General features: G+C 41.3%; 1 protein-coding gene and 1 non-coding gene across 2 annotated transcripts; both read right to left on the bottom strand.

The window, feature by feature from the left end:
- Positions 1–2,998: 2,998 nt before the first annotated feature.
- Positions 2,999–14,694, bottom strand: C2H8orf37 (chromosome 2 C8orf37 homolog). Its single transcript, XM_030944036.1, has 6 exons — positions 14,334–14,694; positions 12,377–12,476; positions 9,940–10,010; positions 9,379–9,444; positions 8,480–8,575; positions 2,999–6,535 (listed from the first exon to the last, which is right to left on the bottom strand). The coding sequence occupies exons 1-6, from the start codon at positions 14,435–14,437 to the stop codon at positions 6,376–6,378; spliced, it is 597 nt and encodes a 198-aa protein (XP_030799896.1). The 5' UTR covers positions 14,438–14,694; the 3' UTR covers positions 2,999–6,375.
- TRNAS-AGA lies at positions 14,633–14,714 on the bottom strand. The gene has a single exon. It is a non-coding gene; the product is annotated as a tRNA-Ser (tRNA).
- Positions 14,715–17,025: the final 2,311 nt, after the last annotated feature.

The following is a 17,025-nucleotide window of genomic DNA, read 5'->3' on the forward strand; positions in this document are numbered from 1 at the left end:
CACATCCTCCTACTTCAGCATGCAGATTAATCTCTTCCTTCAAGTGCAAGTAAGCCAGACTGAATGAGACTGTAGTACACAAAGCATTATTTTGGACAAGTGGCCCCCAGATATAATCCCTTCCTAAACCCATCTGCACGTGTAAGATTGCACTCTGATTACACTGATGAGAATGGTCTTCCCAGGAAGGGCCAGGCAGCTATCACAGACTGCTGGAGCAATTTATACACTTTTTCTTATCAGCATCCTGAGCAGCCCGCTCTGCCTAGATAAGGAGTTTGATGCTAAATTCAGCCTTCCTGTCTCTGGTAACTGCTTCCCCCTTCCTGTGAATTCTGTTTACATCAGGGCAGTCAGGACATGGAATTCCAAGCACAATCAGACTGTTGACTATCCCAAAGCTCCTAGCTGGAAGATGTGTGCTCTCTATCACATCTACTGCAATGTCTTAGAGTGAGGCAATATGGCTTGCCTTTAAAGAGAGATTGAAAAATTCTATTGATACATCATAAATATCCAATCACCATTCAAGAGTGAACATTTTTTCCCTGTTGCAGGCAATCCCATTTTCTAAGCAGAGGAATTTAATGTACTAAGGAGCTAGAATATTATGTGCTGGTTTGACTGCTGGGAAAATGCCTTTCCTCCTCTCTGCCTCCCAGTTCTTCAAAAAGTTTTGAAGCTGCAAGGGTTTCAGTTTCACTAAACTCTCTTAAAAAACTTCAATATCTTTTGCTTATATTTGAATAACAGCTTTTAACCACTGTCTAAGAGGGTTTTACAAACCCTGAATATCTTTGCTCTTATATCGAAATATAATATCTATGTTAGCTATTATCTCTAAAGCCTAACAACAGGAAACAGTTTTCAAAATGCTACAGGAAACCCTGAAAAAGGGAATTGGTGTGTGTGTGTGGGGGGGGTGGATTCACCCCCATCTTCAGGGCCAGCCAGCCTGTGGAATTGAAATCATAAAAGATTCCCAGAAAGGGCATCCCCCATGTGAAGTTTTGTCCTTGCTTTTGGCAAATGGACATTTGAACTTCTCCCTGCAGCATGGTAGTTTTATTTCGTTTACTTATGTTTCACTTTAGTTTAGCAAACAAAAACCAATGGCTTATTTCTTATCTGAAAAAATGTTTTATCAAAACATGTATGAAACCTCTCAGTCTGCTACTTAGCCTTGCTTGTTCCTTTCTACTCTATTAAAATTTTAATTCAATTGTTTCTCCTGTTAGAAGAAATCAAGTAAGTAAAGAATGAAGTGTCACAGAGGTCACTCACCTATGGTGTAACTAGGCTAAATTTAGATCATACTCCCTATTTTAAGAGTAAAATAAGTAAACTTTAGTTTAATGGTTTAGATATGTTTGTGCTTCTTGTTAAAAGCACCTTGTCACTTCTGCAGAAACAGACACAACTTCACTGGTTATTGGAAACAATGTTTACTTCCATGCACTTTAAGTCTGCTTTGTACAATTACTTTCTGGACTGACTCCCAAAGAATCAGAAGAGAGTTCAGAGAGTGAGACTTCACTAATCTCAGCCTTGGCTCATGGATGATGGACTGCAGGATGTAGGTCTTTGGATGATTCTCATGCTGTATCTCAGACTGCTCTGCAGCATTTCTGGTCTACATTGCTTTCCTAGATAGGACCAACTTTTTTCTTTTGCATTTCTAAATTGTGGACTTTTACTATTTCCTTTTAAAGAACTGTCACCTTGGGTGATATGCAATATAAATTTTATATTGAATATTAGAAGATACTAACATATGCAACCTCTACTTGCCAAAATTATTTAACATTTTCAGGGAAAATTAATTTGGGCAGGGTGAAAAAATTGCGAGGGAATTCAGGTTTTCTACTGATGTTATTAGAGGATAAACATACACAAACATACCTATGTATAGACACACGGAGAGTTTTTAATGCTTCTTTACATGACAGTTAAAAATTTAATCTACTTCAGTATTGGTCAAGGACCATTTGAGGACCATTTGGATGAATTCATACAAAAATCAATTGGAATTCCTACAGATCTGGCTATCCACTTACAATGACACTAGTAGGAGACAAATGCAAGCCTTGGTCTGTTGAATGTAAACCACTATTACAAAAAAAATAGGAGTATGAACAAGTGAAGCAGAAGCCTGAACTGTAACTCTCAGCAGTGCTGCTCTGCCCTCTGCAGACTGGATTGCATAATCACATATTAACCCTGATCACGTACTTCTAACTCAACAGAAAAAGAAGTTATCAAAGTGAATGAAACACCCATGAACATCACTGTGATACTGCAAGCCCTAAATAATTCAGGAGTACTCCTGAGGCAGTGACTGGTTTCTGAGTATCCTCACTATGTCCACACTGCCAATTAAGTTGGGGAAATAATTATTGCCTGAATAGCACCCATGCCCGGAATCCAAATTCAGAATGAGGTACAGGAAGTATTTACGTTTGTTACTCTAATGTAAGCCACACGGCATTTCTGGATGGTGGAGAAACAAGTTCCAACTTCCACATGCGGAGCAACTCCTCCCTGGTACTAAGAAGGGTTTCCTACAGCAAGACCTGGGACATGTGGACCACAGCAAATGCCTGACTGATACACCAGGCTACCAGCACCCCACTCTGCAAGTTGTTTAGCTATCTGCCACCCTTGCACAGCACCTGCCTCCACCTTTTATCCTCAGTAAACATCCAAGCAATCTGGCAAATGCATTCACCTTTATGACTGCTCTATAATTTCATGTGCTCTCCTTGTGTTAGCTAGTAAAGACTGTTAAAGTTTCTTTAATTCTCCTCTCTTTGCTGCATCCCCACTGATGTGAGAAAACACACACAACAGTACTTACTGCTTCTTATGAGCTGGACAATGCTTTTGAATTAAGGCCATGTCATAACACTTCTGACAAAAACCATCATTTTGATAAGGCTTCTCTTGGATAGGAACAGTACACTGGAACTCACACAACACACAATTCAGATTAGTTCCAATTTTTCATTTTATTAAGTGCTGACATTTGAAAAACTTTTTCATAGCACACAAGCCAAACCCTAGGCATCAGATGTAGCCCTCACAAATGAGCAGCACCTGATGTTCCCTTACTCCACCTGCCTGCAGTTATCAGGTGTCACACCACAGACAGAATGTCAGGTCTTTTGAAAAAAGAGCCTGGCAGGAAGAAAAATTTGTGTACACAGCTCCCAACATAGCACTTCTTGTATTGTGTGACTACCACATGTGCTGGTTACATGACCCAAAGACTCACATGTCAGGAAACAAGAGAAGTGGCAGTCTTTCAGCAAGTGGCAGCATTTGCAGAATATCTTCAGTACAAAACTAAAATAAGTGTTTGGACAAAAAAAATCTATATTTGATATAACACAGTGCAGAGCTTGCAATATGTAATGTTACTATGGCAGGTAATTCTTAATAATGACTCTTCTGAGTTTATTCACCCTCCATAGTTTGTAGGTAAAACAAGTGAAAGGTAAGTCAGAGCAGCATATTAAATTTGATGGAATCTCATTTTGTCATCCTTCATTGCTTTTGTTTTTTTGAGGGATCTGTTGCAGACTAATGGGACAGGCTAGAAAATTTCCAAGCATATCAATAAGCAAAATAAAAGTCTTAAATTTTCATCTTGCCCATTTCACAAATGGAAATGGTATTATTATTCCAAAGCAAAAAATTGGAGGAAAACAGTAGTCATGTTTATACTTAGCAACACTGTTCTCCAGTACTTCCATTTGACAACAGCTGAACTGCATTCTTAAACAGAATTCTTTACATATTCTTAAACAGAATTCTCTACATAATCCCTGCTATCTCAGATAACTGACACAGAAGTATCACTTAGGGTCTGGGCTACATCTTGAGGACCTTGCACAATCTGACAATACCTTCATCAAATGAACATTCAAGCTCTAGTTTTACCTTTCTTTATATTCTTTTCATCTGAGGACTTTGGAGTAGTTTGTAACATGTAAACGAAGAAAGCAAAGGAAACAAAAACAAATCTTAATACTGCTCCTCCTTCCAACAAAATAATTGTACCAAATGATGCAGCAATTATTCTCAAATCTACAAATATGATAAATTCTGAAAAGCTGTACCAGAAGTACTATTCTGTACCTGTTTACTACTTCCTTTGGACAAAAAGCTGTCATATCCCACCACTCTGACCAAGGCCAGAAACAAGTTAATTACACTTGAATAAACTTGATTATTTCAGGGGAGTGTTCAAGGTACAGGAGACATGCTCCCTTTCCTAGTCACATTAAGACTTGGTCTCATGAACTGAGATGGGAATTAGGATTTCCCCCATTTTTGGCTCACAGCCCAGCTTGTTTCTACACTGTAGCACAAATTCTAGTACAATTCTAGTCAAAACACCCTGTGGAACTACTTGGTCACGAGTTTCAAATAGCCTTGGAACAGAAAAGCCAAGGCACCTCAGCACTTTTTGAAATGCATTCTTCGAGAAGAATGCAAAGCAGGTTTCTTCTTCCCCAGAGCTTGTTACCTACCTCTAGGTTCTTCTCCTGTTCTTAGCACTGATGTTCTCCAGGCATGAAAGTTGCTTGGGCCCACCTGAAGAACACCCAGGAACACTCACTGTGTACAGCCCAGGGCTGCATCTTCACAAAGGACAGAAAGGCAAGCAGAGCTCTTTTAGGAGCTGACTGAGCAGTAGTCAACTGGTCTCTGGTCCTGAAACTGCAGTTTTGGACTCTAGCAGTTGAAACTTCAGCCTGAAATGCTAAATTCACTGAAAACAATACATGACCCTAACTATGTCTACACCATCATGCCAAGTAGTACCTCTCCAAAGCCAAGTCACCTCTGACTCTCCAGCAAGGCTGCATGGGCACTGGAAGGAGCAGTCTGGAGCACTGAGAAAGCACTGCCAGACTTCCCAGGCACACTGCTGGGCTCTGCAGGCTCTAAAACAAGCACCCATGGAAGGACACGGTAAGCAGGGTGCAGAGTGAATGATGCCTCTGATCACTACTGAGATCTGCTCTTCCAGAGGGTGACAGACACAGGAATCACCTCTGTAAGACCATACAGTTGTTTTGGAAAGGCTCAGAAACAGAACAAATATACAGATTAGAACCATGAGCAAAACTTCAGAGAAAGGGAAATGGCTCTGTACCGCTAGAATTGCCCAAAGTAAGGAATTCTGAATTTATCTGTACAGATACACATACTGCACAGCAAAAACACAGACAGACCTCCCACACTGAGACACTTTTCAGTGTAGTAAATGACAGGACTGGTTATTCCTTCCTCCCTCTCCCCCTGCATGAAACTCAAATCTATCTTCTGTGTTATTTATACATAATGAAAAGGAAAAGCTCATGAACTATAGTGGCTGATTGTAAGCAAGACAACTCACCAAGTAATGTTACTGAGGGGAGTGTGTTGAAACAGGACAGTTGCACTATCTGAATGCAAAAATTTTTCAAGACAAGCTGAAGTGAAACGTAAGTGAAACTGAAAAAAAATCTGAACTTGAACATCAGTGGGGGTATATATTTTCTCTCTCTTAAAAGCTTGAGCCTTTTTCCATTGAAAATACTGATAAAAGAGTAACATACACTTCAGAATCTCTTTAAAATTGCTTATTTAAAAATTGCACATTTAATAACTGCACAATAATTTTTTCATCTCTTGTGCAGTGAGGGCTGAAGAGAAGTTCAAGAAATTCATTGTGGTAGAAGTCCTTAGTCAGCAGAAAATGCTCTGAAGAAAGCAGTAGGAACTGGAAGAAAATATTCAGCATCTGCAGTTTTGGCTACTGGTGGGTAAAAGTAAGTAAAGTTTTGGGGTGTGCTGGAACCTTTAAGATGAGAGCTGATCCCATAGTAATTTTTTTAAGAGATAAACAACCACTTGCTCATTAACAACTATCAGCAAAGCAGAAGCGCAGGATTCATTTCTGTGCAGAAGTTCATATGCTTGTGTGCCATGGTTGTTTCCCAACCCATCATTTTGAGTCCAGGATTCCGCAGACATGGGAAAAAAGGCTCTCTGCTAGATGTGAGGAAGAGTCTCAAGATGCTTTGCCCATGCCCAGGTCTGTTATTTCCCTTTCTTTTCTTTAACACTACTGAGTATGAACTTTAACCTCATTTAGCTTCCAGAAAGCCTCCAAGTTGGTCATTTCTCTTAATAATTCAACTCCCCACAGTGCTTGCAAGACAGTTAAATTAAAAAAAAAAGTTTTCAGGTTGAAATCTGGGTGTTACAATCTATTTCTAGATCTAAGTATTCAATTTTCCATCTGTTCTCAGAGAACTGCATAGGAAACAAATGATTTTAAAAGCCGTTTCCACACAAGTAGGTATCCTACACAAGAAGACTTCATTCTCCATGTTTACCACAAACCCAGCGAAGCTGCTGCTCTGTTTGAAGGTCAGTTAATTCATCAATGGATCTCCAGCTGCACTGACAAGCATATGCACGTGCTCCTTTCTTCTTTATCATCTTCGCTCTTAGCTTACTGAGCTCAGGCATGTTATTCCTGCCAAAGAAGTAAATTCATCTTAGGATCATGCTGGGTTGTTTTGATTTTTTTTTTTTAAAACAAAAAATATTCATGAGGCCATTTCAAATCAGAAGACATCTTGACAATTCTGAGTACTGCTGTCATGGATTAATTTAGGGATATATTTGAATTCTGTTTTGAACACTACTTTCCTGAGAGCAGTCTCGGTGTGTAATTTCTGTGTTCTCAGATAAACTACAGACTGATGTTTTTGTAAACAACATTATCTGTTGGGTTTAGAGATTTCCAGTCAGCCTCCAGAGAAAGAATTGCGAAGAAAACCAAGCAGAGCTAATTCTTGTGTTAAAAAATTACCCAAAAATGTGTTTATCTTATCAAACTTACTGTAAAAATTGATATGCATAATGGGTAAAATGATAGAGTTAAATTTTTCACCAGGAACTGCTACTCAAGGTGATTGCTAAAGTGACTGAAATGACCATAAAAGAATAGAATGTACATCAAACCAGAAATAATTTCTGTGCAGCCATTAATCATAACAAATGAAAAATCAGCATGCTATGACAAGAACAAGTTGTTTCAAAAAAACCAAGTGAAATTGTAGCATTTTAGCTATCTCTGCTCTTATGACCTCCTCCTGGCCACTGGACACTGAATTGCTCAAAACCAACATCAACAAGCCCAATTAAATAAAGAAAACTCAAAACAAGTAACAAGGGAAGAATTTTTAGAAAAAGAGATCAGGCATCTATTAATGGAAGGAAAATGTTTAACCTTAAAGTTTGCTTTCTAAAATTCAGGTTTGTCAAAATTAACAGCTAAATCTCTTGCTACAGATTACAGATTTTAATCAATGTTACAGGTATCTGATACTAATGATGCTCACGTGATTTTCTTCTTTTGTTTCATTTATTAATTTGAAGATCTGAGAAGCAAAATAATTTTGACTTTGGGTAAATAAAAGAATCCCACTTTAGTTTAAACCTTTTCCACTACCAAACTAATCTTAGGAAGACTAGTGCAGCATGGTATTTTTAAAACTGCTTTAAATAATGGGAAAAATAATGATATTCAATAAGAAATACAAATTTTGAGACTGGACGAAAAATACTGGAATAACCAAAGATGTAACACAGGAAAAATAATGGAAAAGGAGCTGGTATCTCCATTAATGTTCTTCTCTGACTGTCACATCACTCTCCAAGCACATAGTCTGAACACATCCACCTCTTCCATCAGTTACCAGGCTCACACAGAGGCTGTACTAAAATAAGAGGAATCCAAATCTGATGTCTACTAGGAACATGCCTACTACACTATCTTTCAATAAGTCTTGGCATAAGCTTTAGAGAAACAGGAAATAAGAACTCACTTTAAAGTCTTCAAAAACTATTTAAAGAATTAAAAACACCACAATACAAGCAGAAAACAAAAATCCACCTCTCCATTTAACCAACCTTTGCTTCAATAAAGAAATCTGTTAAGAAATAAAGCTATTTGATTTTCACTGAACATGACAGTACACCTGATAGTGGAAAAAAGAACATCTGCCTTGAAACCATCACAGTCTGTCTGAGTGCAGGTGAGGTGCAAAGCACATGCTGAACAGCCTGTATTCATGTTGCTGACATTGTAGATACCCTGCACTGGTTGCCAGAGTCCAACCCATCACATGGATTACCTACTTATTTCAGCAATAAGCTGGCCTTTTCATCCATGAAACTTGAATTATTTTTAAAAGCAGAGGGAGAGTAATGGGAGAAGAGATAGAAATGGATGAAAACAGATTTTGGGAGATGCTGATTCCCCCTCCCCACAGACTGTCCCACCTGACCCCAAACAGGTAGCAAGCATGCTTCTCTTTAGGTGACACAGCAGTGCTAAGGGCTTTTCATCTTTCCAGTTCTTATTGAGCCCTAAAGCATGGCAGCACAACACTAATACCCACCCCAGACACACCTGAAAAAAAGATAATCACAGGACTGATCCCAGACGTAGTCATTGAAAAGTGACACACGGAAGTCACAAGCAGTGCAACGCAGCTGATCACACGCTCTGGACAAAGAAGAACAATTAGAGAAGCTGACTGATACAATATACATCCACCATAAATGGGTCAAAGTACAGCACTCAGAAACACTAGAAGCAATGTCACCTAATCTTAATGCCTTTACATCTCTGGCATGTTCAGAATTATGGTATGTGATTTAATTATATGTTCATGTATTATTTTTACAGGTTCCTATCCTCACTGAACATATAAAATAAACTGATATTCATTTGATGTATTCTCCTTAGTCATCATCACTGATAAAACACCTGGACAGCATACAAATATGTGTTGAGTGCACAATTACTTACTACAAAAAATGCCACATGGAAATGCAGTAGTGTTCTAAGGGATGTTGTGGATAAATCATCAAAGTATCTCTTCTGCTAAATTCAGCTGCAATTGCAAAGTACCGTGACCATTTTCAGTTCAGGCTCTGGGAGATTTCAACCAGCCCAACCACTGATTACAGTCATGCACTTGGCATCACACAGAAAGATAAAGAGAGGCAGGGAAAATAACGCAGCAGCCATTTCCTTAACTACTTGTTACTGATTTTTGGTTTCATGTCTCATTTGCAAGCATTTTTCACCACTTCAAACAAACAAAAGGTCAGGTGGTCAACAACAGAGGACTGGAAGGGACCAGCTGATTTCAAGTGCAGTTACAGGCAGCTGCTTCCTGCCTGTAACTGCACTGTAAGGCTGTCCTGCCCAGTTCAAATGCAGAATTTTGTACCACCACAGAAACACAGCTGTGAATAAAAATAATGATAAAGCAAGTAGCACATATTTTTCAGGTTTCCTACCTTTTTGAAATATTTGTTCCTATCCCAGATGGTGAAAGGCTTCCACCCAGGTACACTGGACAGCATCTATATGGATTCATTAAAAAATATTAAATAGGTTGGAGAAAGCAGTGTAATATTTCTCCTAGTTTAACAGCATGGTATTTATAAAAAAAAAATATAAGAAAAGCATCCAAAGGCTTGTAAACTACAGAATTTTAAAATTTCTATTATCAAAGTATTCAAAGATAAACTCTACAAAAAATACTCTCTATGCTGAATATACAAAGATCTACAATGCTGCATTTGATAAATGTATATGTCCATAAGGCAAAGGAAGATGTTGTTCAATAGCTTAAATAATTAATAAATTTATAATTATTATTTTGACCACATGAAAACACATTAACATAATTCTTTGAAATTACCTGCTTATCTTTGTTTTTTCTTTAAAAAGACTGTCTCTCTTCTCAGTGTCTTTCTTAAGAAATGTCAAAACAGATTAAACAGGAGCAGTATTGTCGGCCTGATAAGAAGTCATAATCAAGCAATGTCCAACAAGCCAGAACATTTTTCACCTACCTTTTCCCATGTGCCTGTACAACAACACTATTTCTTTCAGCTGTGAGACTTGCAGAATTTGACTTCAATTTCTGTTTAAAAACAACCAAAGAATAAAATGCAGCATTACAGCAAAGTCACAATATTCTGTTTTACTTAATAAGCAGGAGCCAGAAAATCTCAGTCACAGAAGAAGGGGACTAAGACTTTGGGAATTTTCTTGTTCAAGTTTGTGAGGCTCTGAAGTAACAGGTAAATGAGGAACAAGGGTTCTCTTCCCACGCTGAATTTCCAGCTCTGGCTGAAGGAATTCCACACCACATGATCACTAAGACTTTACAATCAAGACTTAGTATTTCATGCCCTTCTTTTACTAATTTTGCTTTTAATACCAGTTATAATTTGGAACCCTCTTCCTAGATGTTTTTTAGCTTTCGTTTCATTAAAACCCATCAAGAACTTAGATATTAAAAAAAAAATAGAGTCTTTGAAAGGTTTCTTATTTGCTGCACACAGAAGAGTTTATTTGAATTCTAGAATATGAGAACTCTAGATCCTAAATGGGAAGTTCTAGGGATATAAAATGATAAAATTATACAAATTTACTGGCATAATTCTCTCTTCTTCAGATGTATAGAAGAATTTTTGTTGGTTCAGATTTAGCCACTGTAAAAAATCAAAGACAAACAAAACAAAACCAATGTCACTCGTGAAAATAAGGGAATCTGCAGGAGGCTATGAAGTGTAAGTAACACCATTTTCTACTGCTGATACCCAAATAAATATCTATTTTCAATGTCTTCTATTATTATAACTGTCTTGAGAATGTAAATTTGCAGCTTCATCTCCACCTCCTGCTGTGAAGTGAGAAGACATTTGCAGAGAATACAAAATGGGGAGCAGTGGTTGGTGTATCAGATGACTGAGCTGCCATTAAGAGGGACCTCAAATGACTTCCAGAAATGGGGTGAAAAGAATCTCTTCAAGTTCAGCTAAGGTGAAATGCAAACTCTCGCCCCAGGGGAGGAATAATCCTTATGCACAGAATACCATGTGGGCTGACCAGCAGAAAGCAGCTTTGCAGAGAGGGCTGTGGGAAATTCAGTCAATATCAAGCTGACCATGAGCCAGCAACGCGTCCTTGCAGACAGAGGGCCAACAGTATCTTGGGATGCATCACGAGGGGTGCTGCCAGCATGTCCAGGGAGCTGATCCTTCCTCTCTACTCAGCACTGATGAGACAGAATCAAGAATCATTTCAGCTGGAAGGGACCTTCCCCTGCTCAAAATAGGGTCAGTTTCTGCAGCTTGCCAAGGACTGTGTCCAGCTGCATTTTGAACACCTCCACAGACCAAGACTCCACAACCTCTCTGTGAAGATTGTCCCTGTGTTTAACCACCCTCACAGTAAGAAAAGTGTTTTCTTGTGTACTGATGGTATTTTGTATGTTTCAGTGTATGCCCATTGCCTCTTGTCCTGTCACTGGGCATTATGGAGGAGAGTCTGGCCCCTCCTTTACTACACCCACAGCTATTTACACACATTGACAGGATCTCCCTGGAACCTTCTCTTCTCCAGACTGAACAGTCCCAGCTCTCTCAGCTGCTCCTCATATGACAGGCATTTCAGTCCCTTAAACATCTCCATGGGCCTTTGCTGGAGGTTCTCCAGTAGCTCCATCTCTCTCCTGTATTTGAGAGACCAGGACAGGTCACATTACTCCAGACAGGACTTTAGAGACATGTCTGGAGCACTATGTCCCATACAAAAGAGGCATGGACATAATGGAGTGGGCCCAGGAAAGGACCATGAAGGTTATTAACCTTCTGACAACCAGGTATCAGCTAAGAGAGTTGGAATTGTTTAGCCTGGAGAAAACAATGGTCAGGAGAGCCTTATGAAGGTACGTCAGGGAGAAATAAAGAAGATGTAGCCAGACTCCTCTCAGTGGGATCACCGACAGGAGAGGCAATGGGTGCAAACTGAAGTACAAGAATTTCCACTCAAACATACAAAAAATCTTTACGACTTGAGATGGTGGTCAAACACTGGAACAGGCTACTTAGAGAGGCTGCAGTCTACATCCTCAGGGATAACTGAAAGCCATTTGGACACAGCCCTGGGCAACTGGCTCTAGGCAGTCCTGCTTAAGCAGGTGGTTGGACCAGATGATCTCCAGAGGTCTCTCTCCTAACTGTGACCATTCTGTGATTCTGAGCATTGACACTGTGCTCTATTCTGAACTAGCATGTCCTTTAATTTCCTGTTATTGCATAGGTAAGTACATCTCTCCTGTTCCTCACTACAGGACTATTGCATTTTTCCTTTTTTTTATTTTCCAAGTTTATTCCACAGTTTGTTTTCATTCATGTTTTGCTTTAAAAGTTTTACCTTATGGTGCTTTTACTTCCCTTGTTGAATCTGACTTGTTCTGAATTTCTGCAAACCCCTACTCACCGGAGGTGTTTTGGTAAAGCTGCTGTCATTACAGATTTCATCAATAATGTCATCTAGATCTTCTTCACTGCTGCCAGCACTCATTAACACTTTAGCTGATCTGAAAAATAAATAAATCAGCCTTCATTTTTGTAGCAAGACTACAGCAATTCTAAGAACTGTGAGTTAAAAAACATAAACAGTTACAGCCTTTTTCCCCTAATATTTTTGTAGTATCTCAGATAAGCCATCCAAATCATGACTGAACAGATGTAAACTGCAGGATAACACCTTTCAGTCACTGTTGAGGTGTCCCATGATAGGTCTTATTTTTGCTTGCTTCTTTTATTTCCAGCCACTCCCAACTGTGAATAAAACCATGACAGTATAACCCGTGCTGCACTTACTGGGCAATTAACTGGACAACCCTGATTTTTCACATTTAGCTTCAGCAGCAGGAATATGATAAGGTCAGAGAAAGGTCTCTACTCAAGCTACACAAGTGCAGGGGTCCTGAAGAGAATTCCTGCAGAACTTGATGCATTTAGAAAGATCACCAGCACTTTGCTTTTGCTCAAGTAACACTCAAGTCTGCTGTTTGCTAGCTCTTTGTCAAAGAAAGAGGCCTGTAGTACCGCTGCACTAACCAATCATGAACAAATTACTCCTGGGAAAGAAGAAAACTGTGTAATTGTTTTTCCAAGATTGCAACTAGATCGACTAAAATTAATTGCTCATCTAACCATTATGCAAACAATGTGAAGTCCAGTAATGTGGTCAAAGGTAGTGGTCTTGCTGGTCTTGCATTAGTCATTGGATTCCTCAAGATCCTTTCCTGAGACTCTGAAATGTGTGTTGGGTAAGCGTTCAGCAGCCCATCTGTGGAGATATCTGGCCAAGCCTCTCTGGTCCACAGACCCTCCAAAGGGACTCTGAGATGCCTATGAGGGCTGGGATGTAAACCTGATGGTCAGCATGAAAACCCAAGGGCAGGCAAAGATGCCTGCCAGGGCCAGGATGGAAACCTGATGTCTGGGATGGAAGCCTGAGGGCAGGCTGGGATGTCAGACACTGAATGCTTGGCAGTACTGTAAGCAATGACCCTGCCAGGACCAAACTTGCAAAATCACCATTTTGAAAATTGTGGAATTTGAGGCAGATACCTCAAAGTGTAGCATGTAAGTTAAGTGCTTACTGTAGAGGATATGCTAATAAAGTATGAACAGAAAAATTATGAACAGAAAAAACCGACTGGAGGGAAGAGCATGAAGCTGTGTCAGGGGCGGTTTAGGCAGGATATCAGGAAAAGGTTCTTCACCCAGAGGGTGTTTGGGCACTGGGCTCCCCAGGGAACTGGTCACAGCACCAGCCTGACAGAGCCCAGGAAGCCTTTGGACAATGCTCTCACACACACACACACATGGTGTGACTCGGGGTGTTCTGGGCAGGGCCAGGAGTTGGCCATCAATAATCCTGGTGTGTCCCTTCCACTGCAGAATATTCTATAATTTCAGTGAAATGACTGAAGTATCAAGAGAATAAAAACTTTGATAATGCTATTGCTAAAGTTCTTCCTGCTCTAAATCGTGAGATTTATAGATATTTGAGGTCAGTTACATACAGAGAGGTTATATCATAAGGTCAGTAACAGAGCCAAGTAATCCCCAACCCCAACTCAGAGGCAAATCAGCGCAGCTTTTAACGCCATTTTTAATCCAAGGTTTGGTACACGCAGGAGAAAAAGACTGTCTGAAATAACTAAACTCGCCGGCACACGATCTGGGTCTTTCAAAACACGGGCTGCAGGTGACACTCCCCGACCGCCGGCTCGGTTCCGGCTCCTGAGCCCGCCTATTTTGGGTTCCTGAGAGGCCGGGCCGCACGGGGCAGCCAGGGATGGGCTGCGCGCCACCCAGGGGCGCCTCGCTCGGCGGCGAGGGTTCTGTGAGGGCGGCGGGACCGTCGCGGGAGCGCTAACCTGCCTTCCTTGGCCGCCGCGGGTTGCTCCTGGCCGCCGCCGCCGCGCCGGTGGCACAGCCGCCTCTCCACCTCGTCCAGCAGCCGGTCCAGATCGTCCGCCATCTTGCCGCCCCGCGGTTGCCAAGGCGGCGCCGGCAGGGGCGGGGTCTGCCCGCCCGCCCGGCCGGGTCTGGGGCGGCTCTGGGGCTCCTGCGGGGCGGGGACCGCGGCTGCCGTCCGGCTGCGCCGCTCCCGGATTCAGCCGTGAGCAACGGGGAGGGAAGAAAAAAGGAAAACGCAAAGCCACAGGACGGCTGCCGTAGTCGGCAGGATTCGAACCTGCGCGGGGAGACCCCAATGGATTTCTAGTCCATCGCCTTAACCACTCGGCCACGACTACGCATGCTGGCTTTAGCTTCACCACGTTGTGATCACTGATTACGAAAAAGAAGCGTGGTTTGGTACTTCGGCCCGGCTTCCTCATGGGGCTCAGTAACAGGTTTAAAATAGAGGTTAAACTTAATGTGTCTGTCATACAGCTCACTGAGCTGGATCTTGGTCTGTTTAGAGCACAGCCAAACGGTTAGGCTTTGCTGAGTCCTGCGGGAGAAGTCCAGTTTTGTTTTTTAAATGTTTTGTTTTGTTTTGTTTTTGGCGTAGATTAGGAACAGTTGTGGAGAGAGCAGCCTCAGTACCCTTAAAAGCAGGATCGCTCCCCAGCTGGCATCCCCGCTAGAGCCCGGGAAGTCGGGGCAGGCATTTTTGAGGAAGGCCCCATAAAGGTGGCTCTCGCCTATGGCCCCGATAATAAATCCAGACAAACATGGGAGGTGTCTGTCACCAGTCTGCCAAGGCCAGCTTCCCCTTCCCTCTTGTCAGAGACGCACAGGAGGTGAGATGTCCCGAGGCGGGCTCAGAGTGTCAGTCAATGCTGCATATTATTTTATTTTTTTAGAAATATAATGAAGCAATTGAGAGAGAGAGGTCCTGTTAAGCCAAACAGAGCATTGACATCTCCTTAGGTCAGCTGAGACGGAAAGCATGGTGCCTGTATCCTCCTGTTGCCAAGATGGCTCAAAATTTCCCAGCCTGTGATAAGGTGGGGTCTGCTGTCCTTAAGAGCTCCAAGCAAAGCCTCTCGGTAACAAGGTATTTTACAATTCTCTGTGTATTTCAATTAATGAGTTGCAAGCCCTGTCTGAATTCCCTTGTACATAAGCATTTATTTAATTGTTTCATTTTCCTCCCCACATATCTCAGGTCGCTGTTAATACCCTGCCCGATCCATGGCACTGCTGCTGGGGGAGATGTGTCGGGTAGAAGAGTTGTGAGCCTTTGTTGGGTTGATGTGACGGAAGAAACTAAATAGCACTGATGCTGCTCCAGCTCTTTTAAGTGGTCCCTTGGCCAGGACTCTGTGTCACGTAGGTAAATTCAATCCAGAAGAAGTGGATTTTTGTGTAGAATTTTTACATTCATCTCTTGCAGCTGTGGAGAGTTTAAACTAATCACAATTCTCCCCAGTATGCTATCATCTCTGTAATTTGAAAAAGGATCAGGAGCCCACAGGCTTGGAAAATCTTGAAGAAACTCTTGTCCTGAAATACATCATCACATGTGGAAAAGACCACTTGCTGCATCATCTTAAAGGAGCTTAAGAATGCCGAAATCCAGTATCATTCTGGCATTCTTTCAAATGGCCTTAGAAATCTGAGTACATTCTCTTTTGACTGCACAACAGCTTCTTTCCCTTTCCATCAATCCTGTGGCTGTCAGTGTGTCTGTTGCAAGGTGCCAAAAATGTATGGAGTGTCTATGGGATGATGGTGCCAAAGTCAGGGGTGCCTCGAGGCCTTCTCCTGTGAACTCGTTGCAGCATTTGCTCAGTTGGAAAGCATTTGAAACCAAAAAGAAAATTAAAAAAAAGAAAAAGAAAAAAGGCACAGACCTTTAAAAATTGTTGAACTGAAAAGATTGGCTTTGTGCAGATTGCTGCCTGCTGTTTAGATCCTTGTCGTTCAAAACTTCTGAAAGGCCTGATGCAATCAAAGAGACTTACTGGGTCAAATTGATTCCAGACTAGTCCCTGGAATCACACAGAGGTGAATCTGACATACTGGGCCTTCAGCTAAGCTGTGGCCAGAAGAAAGGAGTTGAGGTCATGCCCTGAATTTTGTCCTCTCTTAGGAAACCAGTGAAGTGGCTTGCTCAAATCATGTCTCCTACTGACTACTTGGGTGGAAATGGAAAGGTTACTGATTGCTGAGGGCTGGAAAAGTACAGAATGACCACTTTGATGATGATGCCTTCTTTCTCTCTCTCTCTCTCTTTTTTTTTTTTTTTTTAATATACTGTCTCAATATATCCTTAGGAAGAGAGGACAGAAAGCTGGAAGGCTGTCCTGGGTGGAAGCCATAATGTTCTCTATTCCTCAAGCTACTGAAAGCTTTCTCAGCGATGCTGATAAAACTGGATTTTGCCACAACAGTGATGAAGACAAAAAAAAATTTCTAGGGCAGGATGGGCTGAAAAAAGAGAGAAAAAAATTCTGTTTTCTCTGGGAACCAAAGTGAGCCTAAATTGAGGTTGACTAGAACTCAGCCCTCTTCTCTGAACAATGAACTCTAAGGGGCTCAGGTAATGGTAAGAGGACAGCAGAGCCAGATAATACCAAAGTTGTTTCTGAGTGCTACCCATTGCCAGACAAGAGG

This window comes from Camarhynchus parvulus, chromosome 2 (assembly GCF_901933205.1).
Source record: "Camarhynchus parvulus chromosome 2, STF_HiC, whole genome shotgun sequence".
NCBI classification, from domain to species: domain Eukaryota; kingdom Metazoa; phylum Chordata; class Aves; order Passeriformes; family Thraupidae; genus Camarhynchus; species Camarhynchus parvulus.

Excerpts from the sequence above, each read along its gene's own strand:
- C2H8orf37 (XM_030944036.1), bottom strand. The coding sequence starts at position 14,437 with ATGGCGGACGATCTGGACCGGCTGCTGGACGAGGTGGAGAGGCGGCTG. Across the intron at positions 12,477-14,333 it reads GCGGCGGCCAAGGAAGGCAG|ATCAGCTAAAGTGTTAATGA; the intron begins GTTAGCGCTCCC and ends TTTATTTTTCAG. Across the intron at positions 10,011-12,376 it reads GCTTTACCAAAACACCTCCG|AAATTGAAGTCAAATTCTGC; the intron begins GTGAGTAGGGGT and ends GTTTTTAAACAG.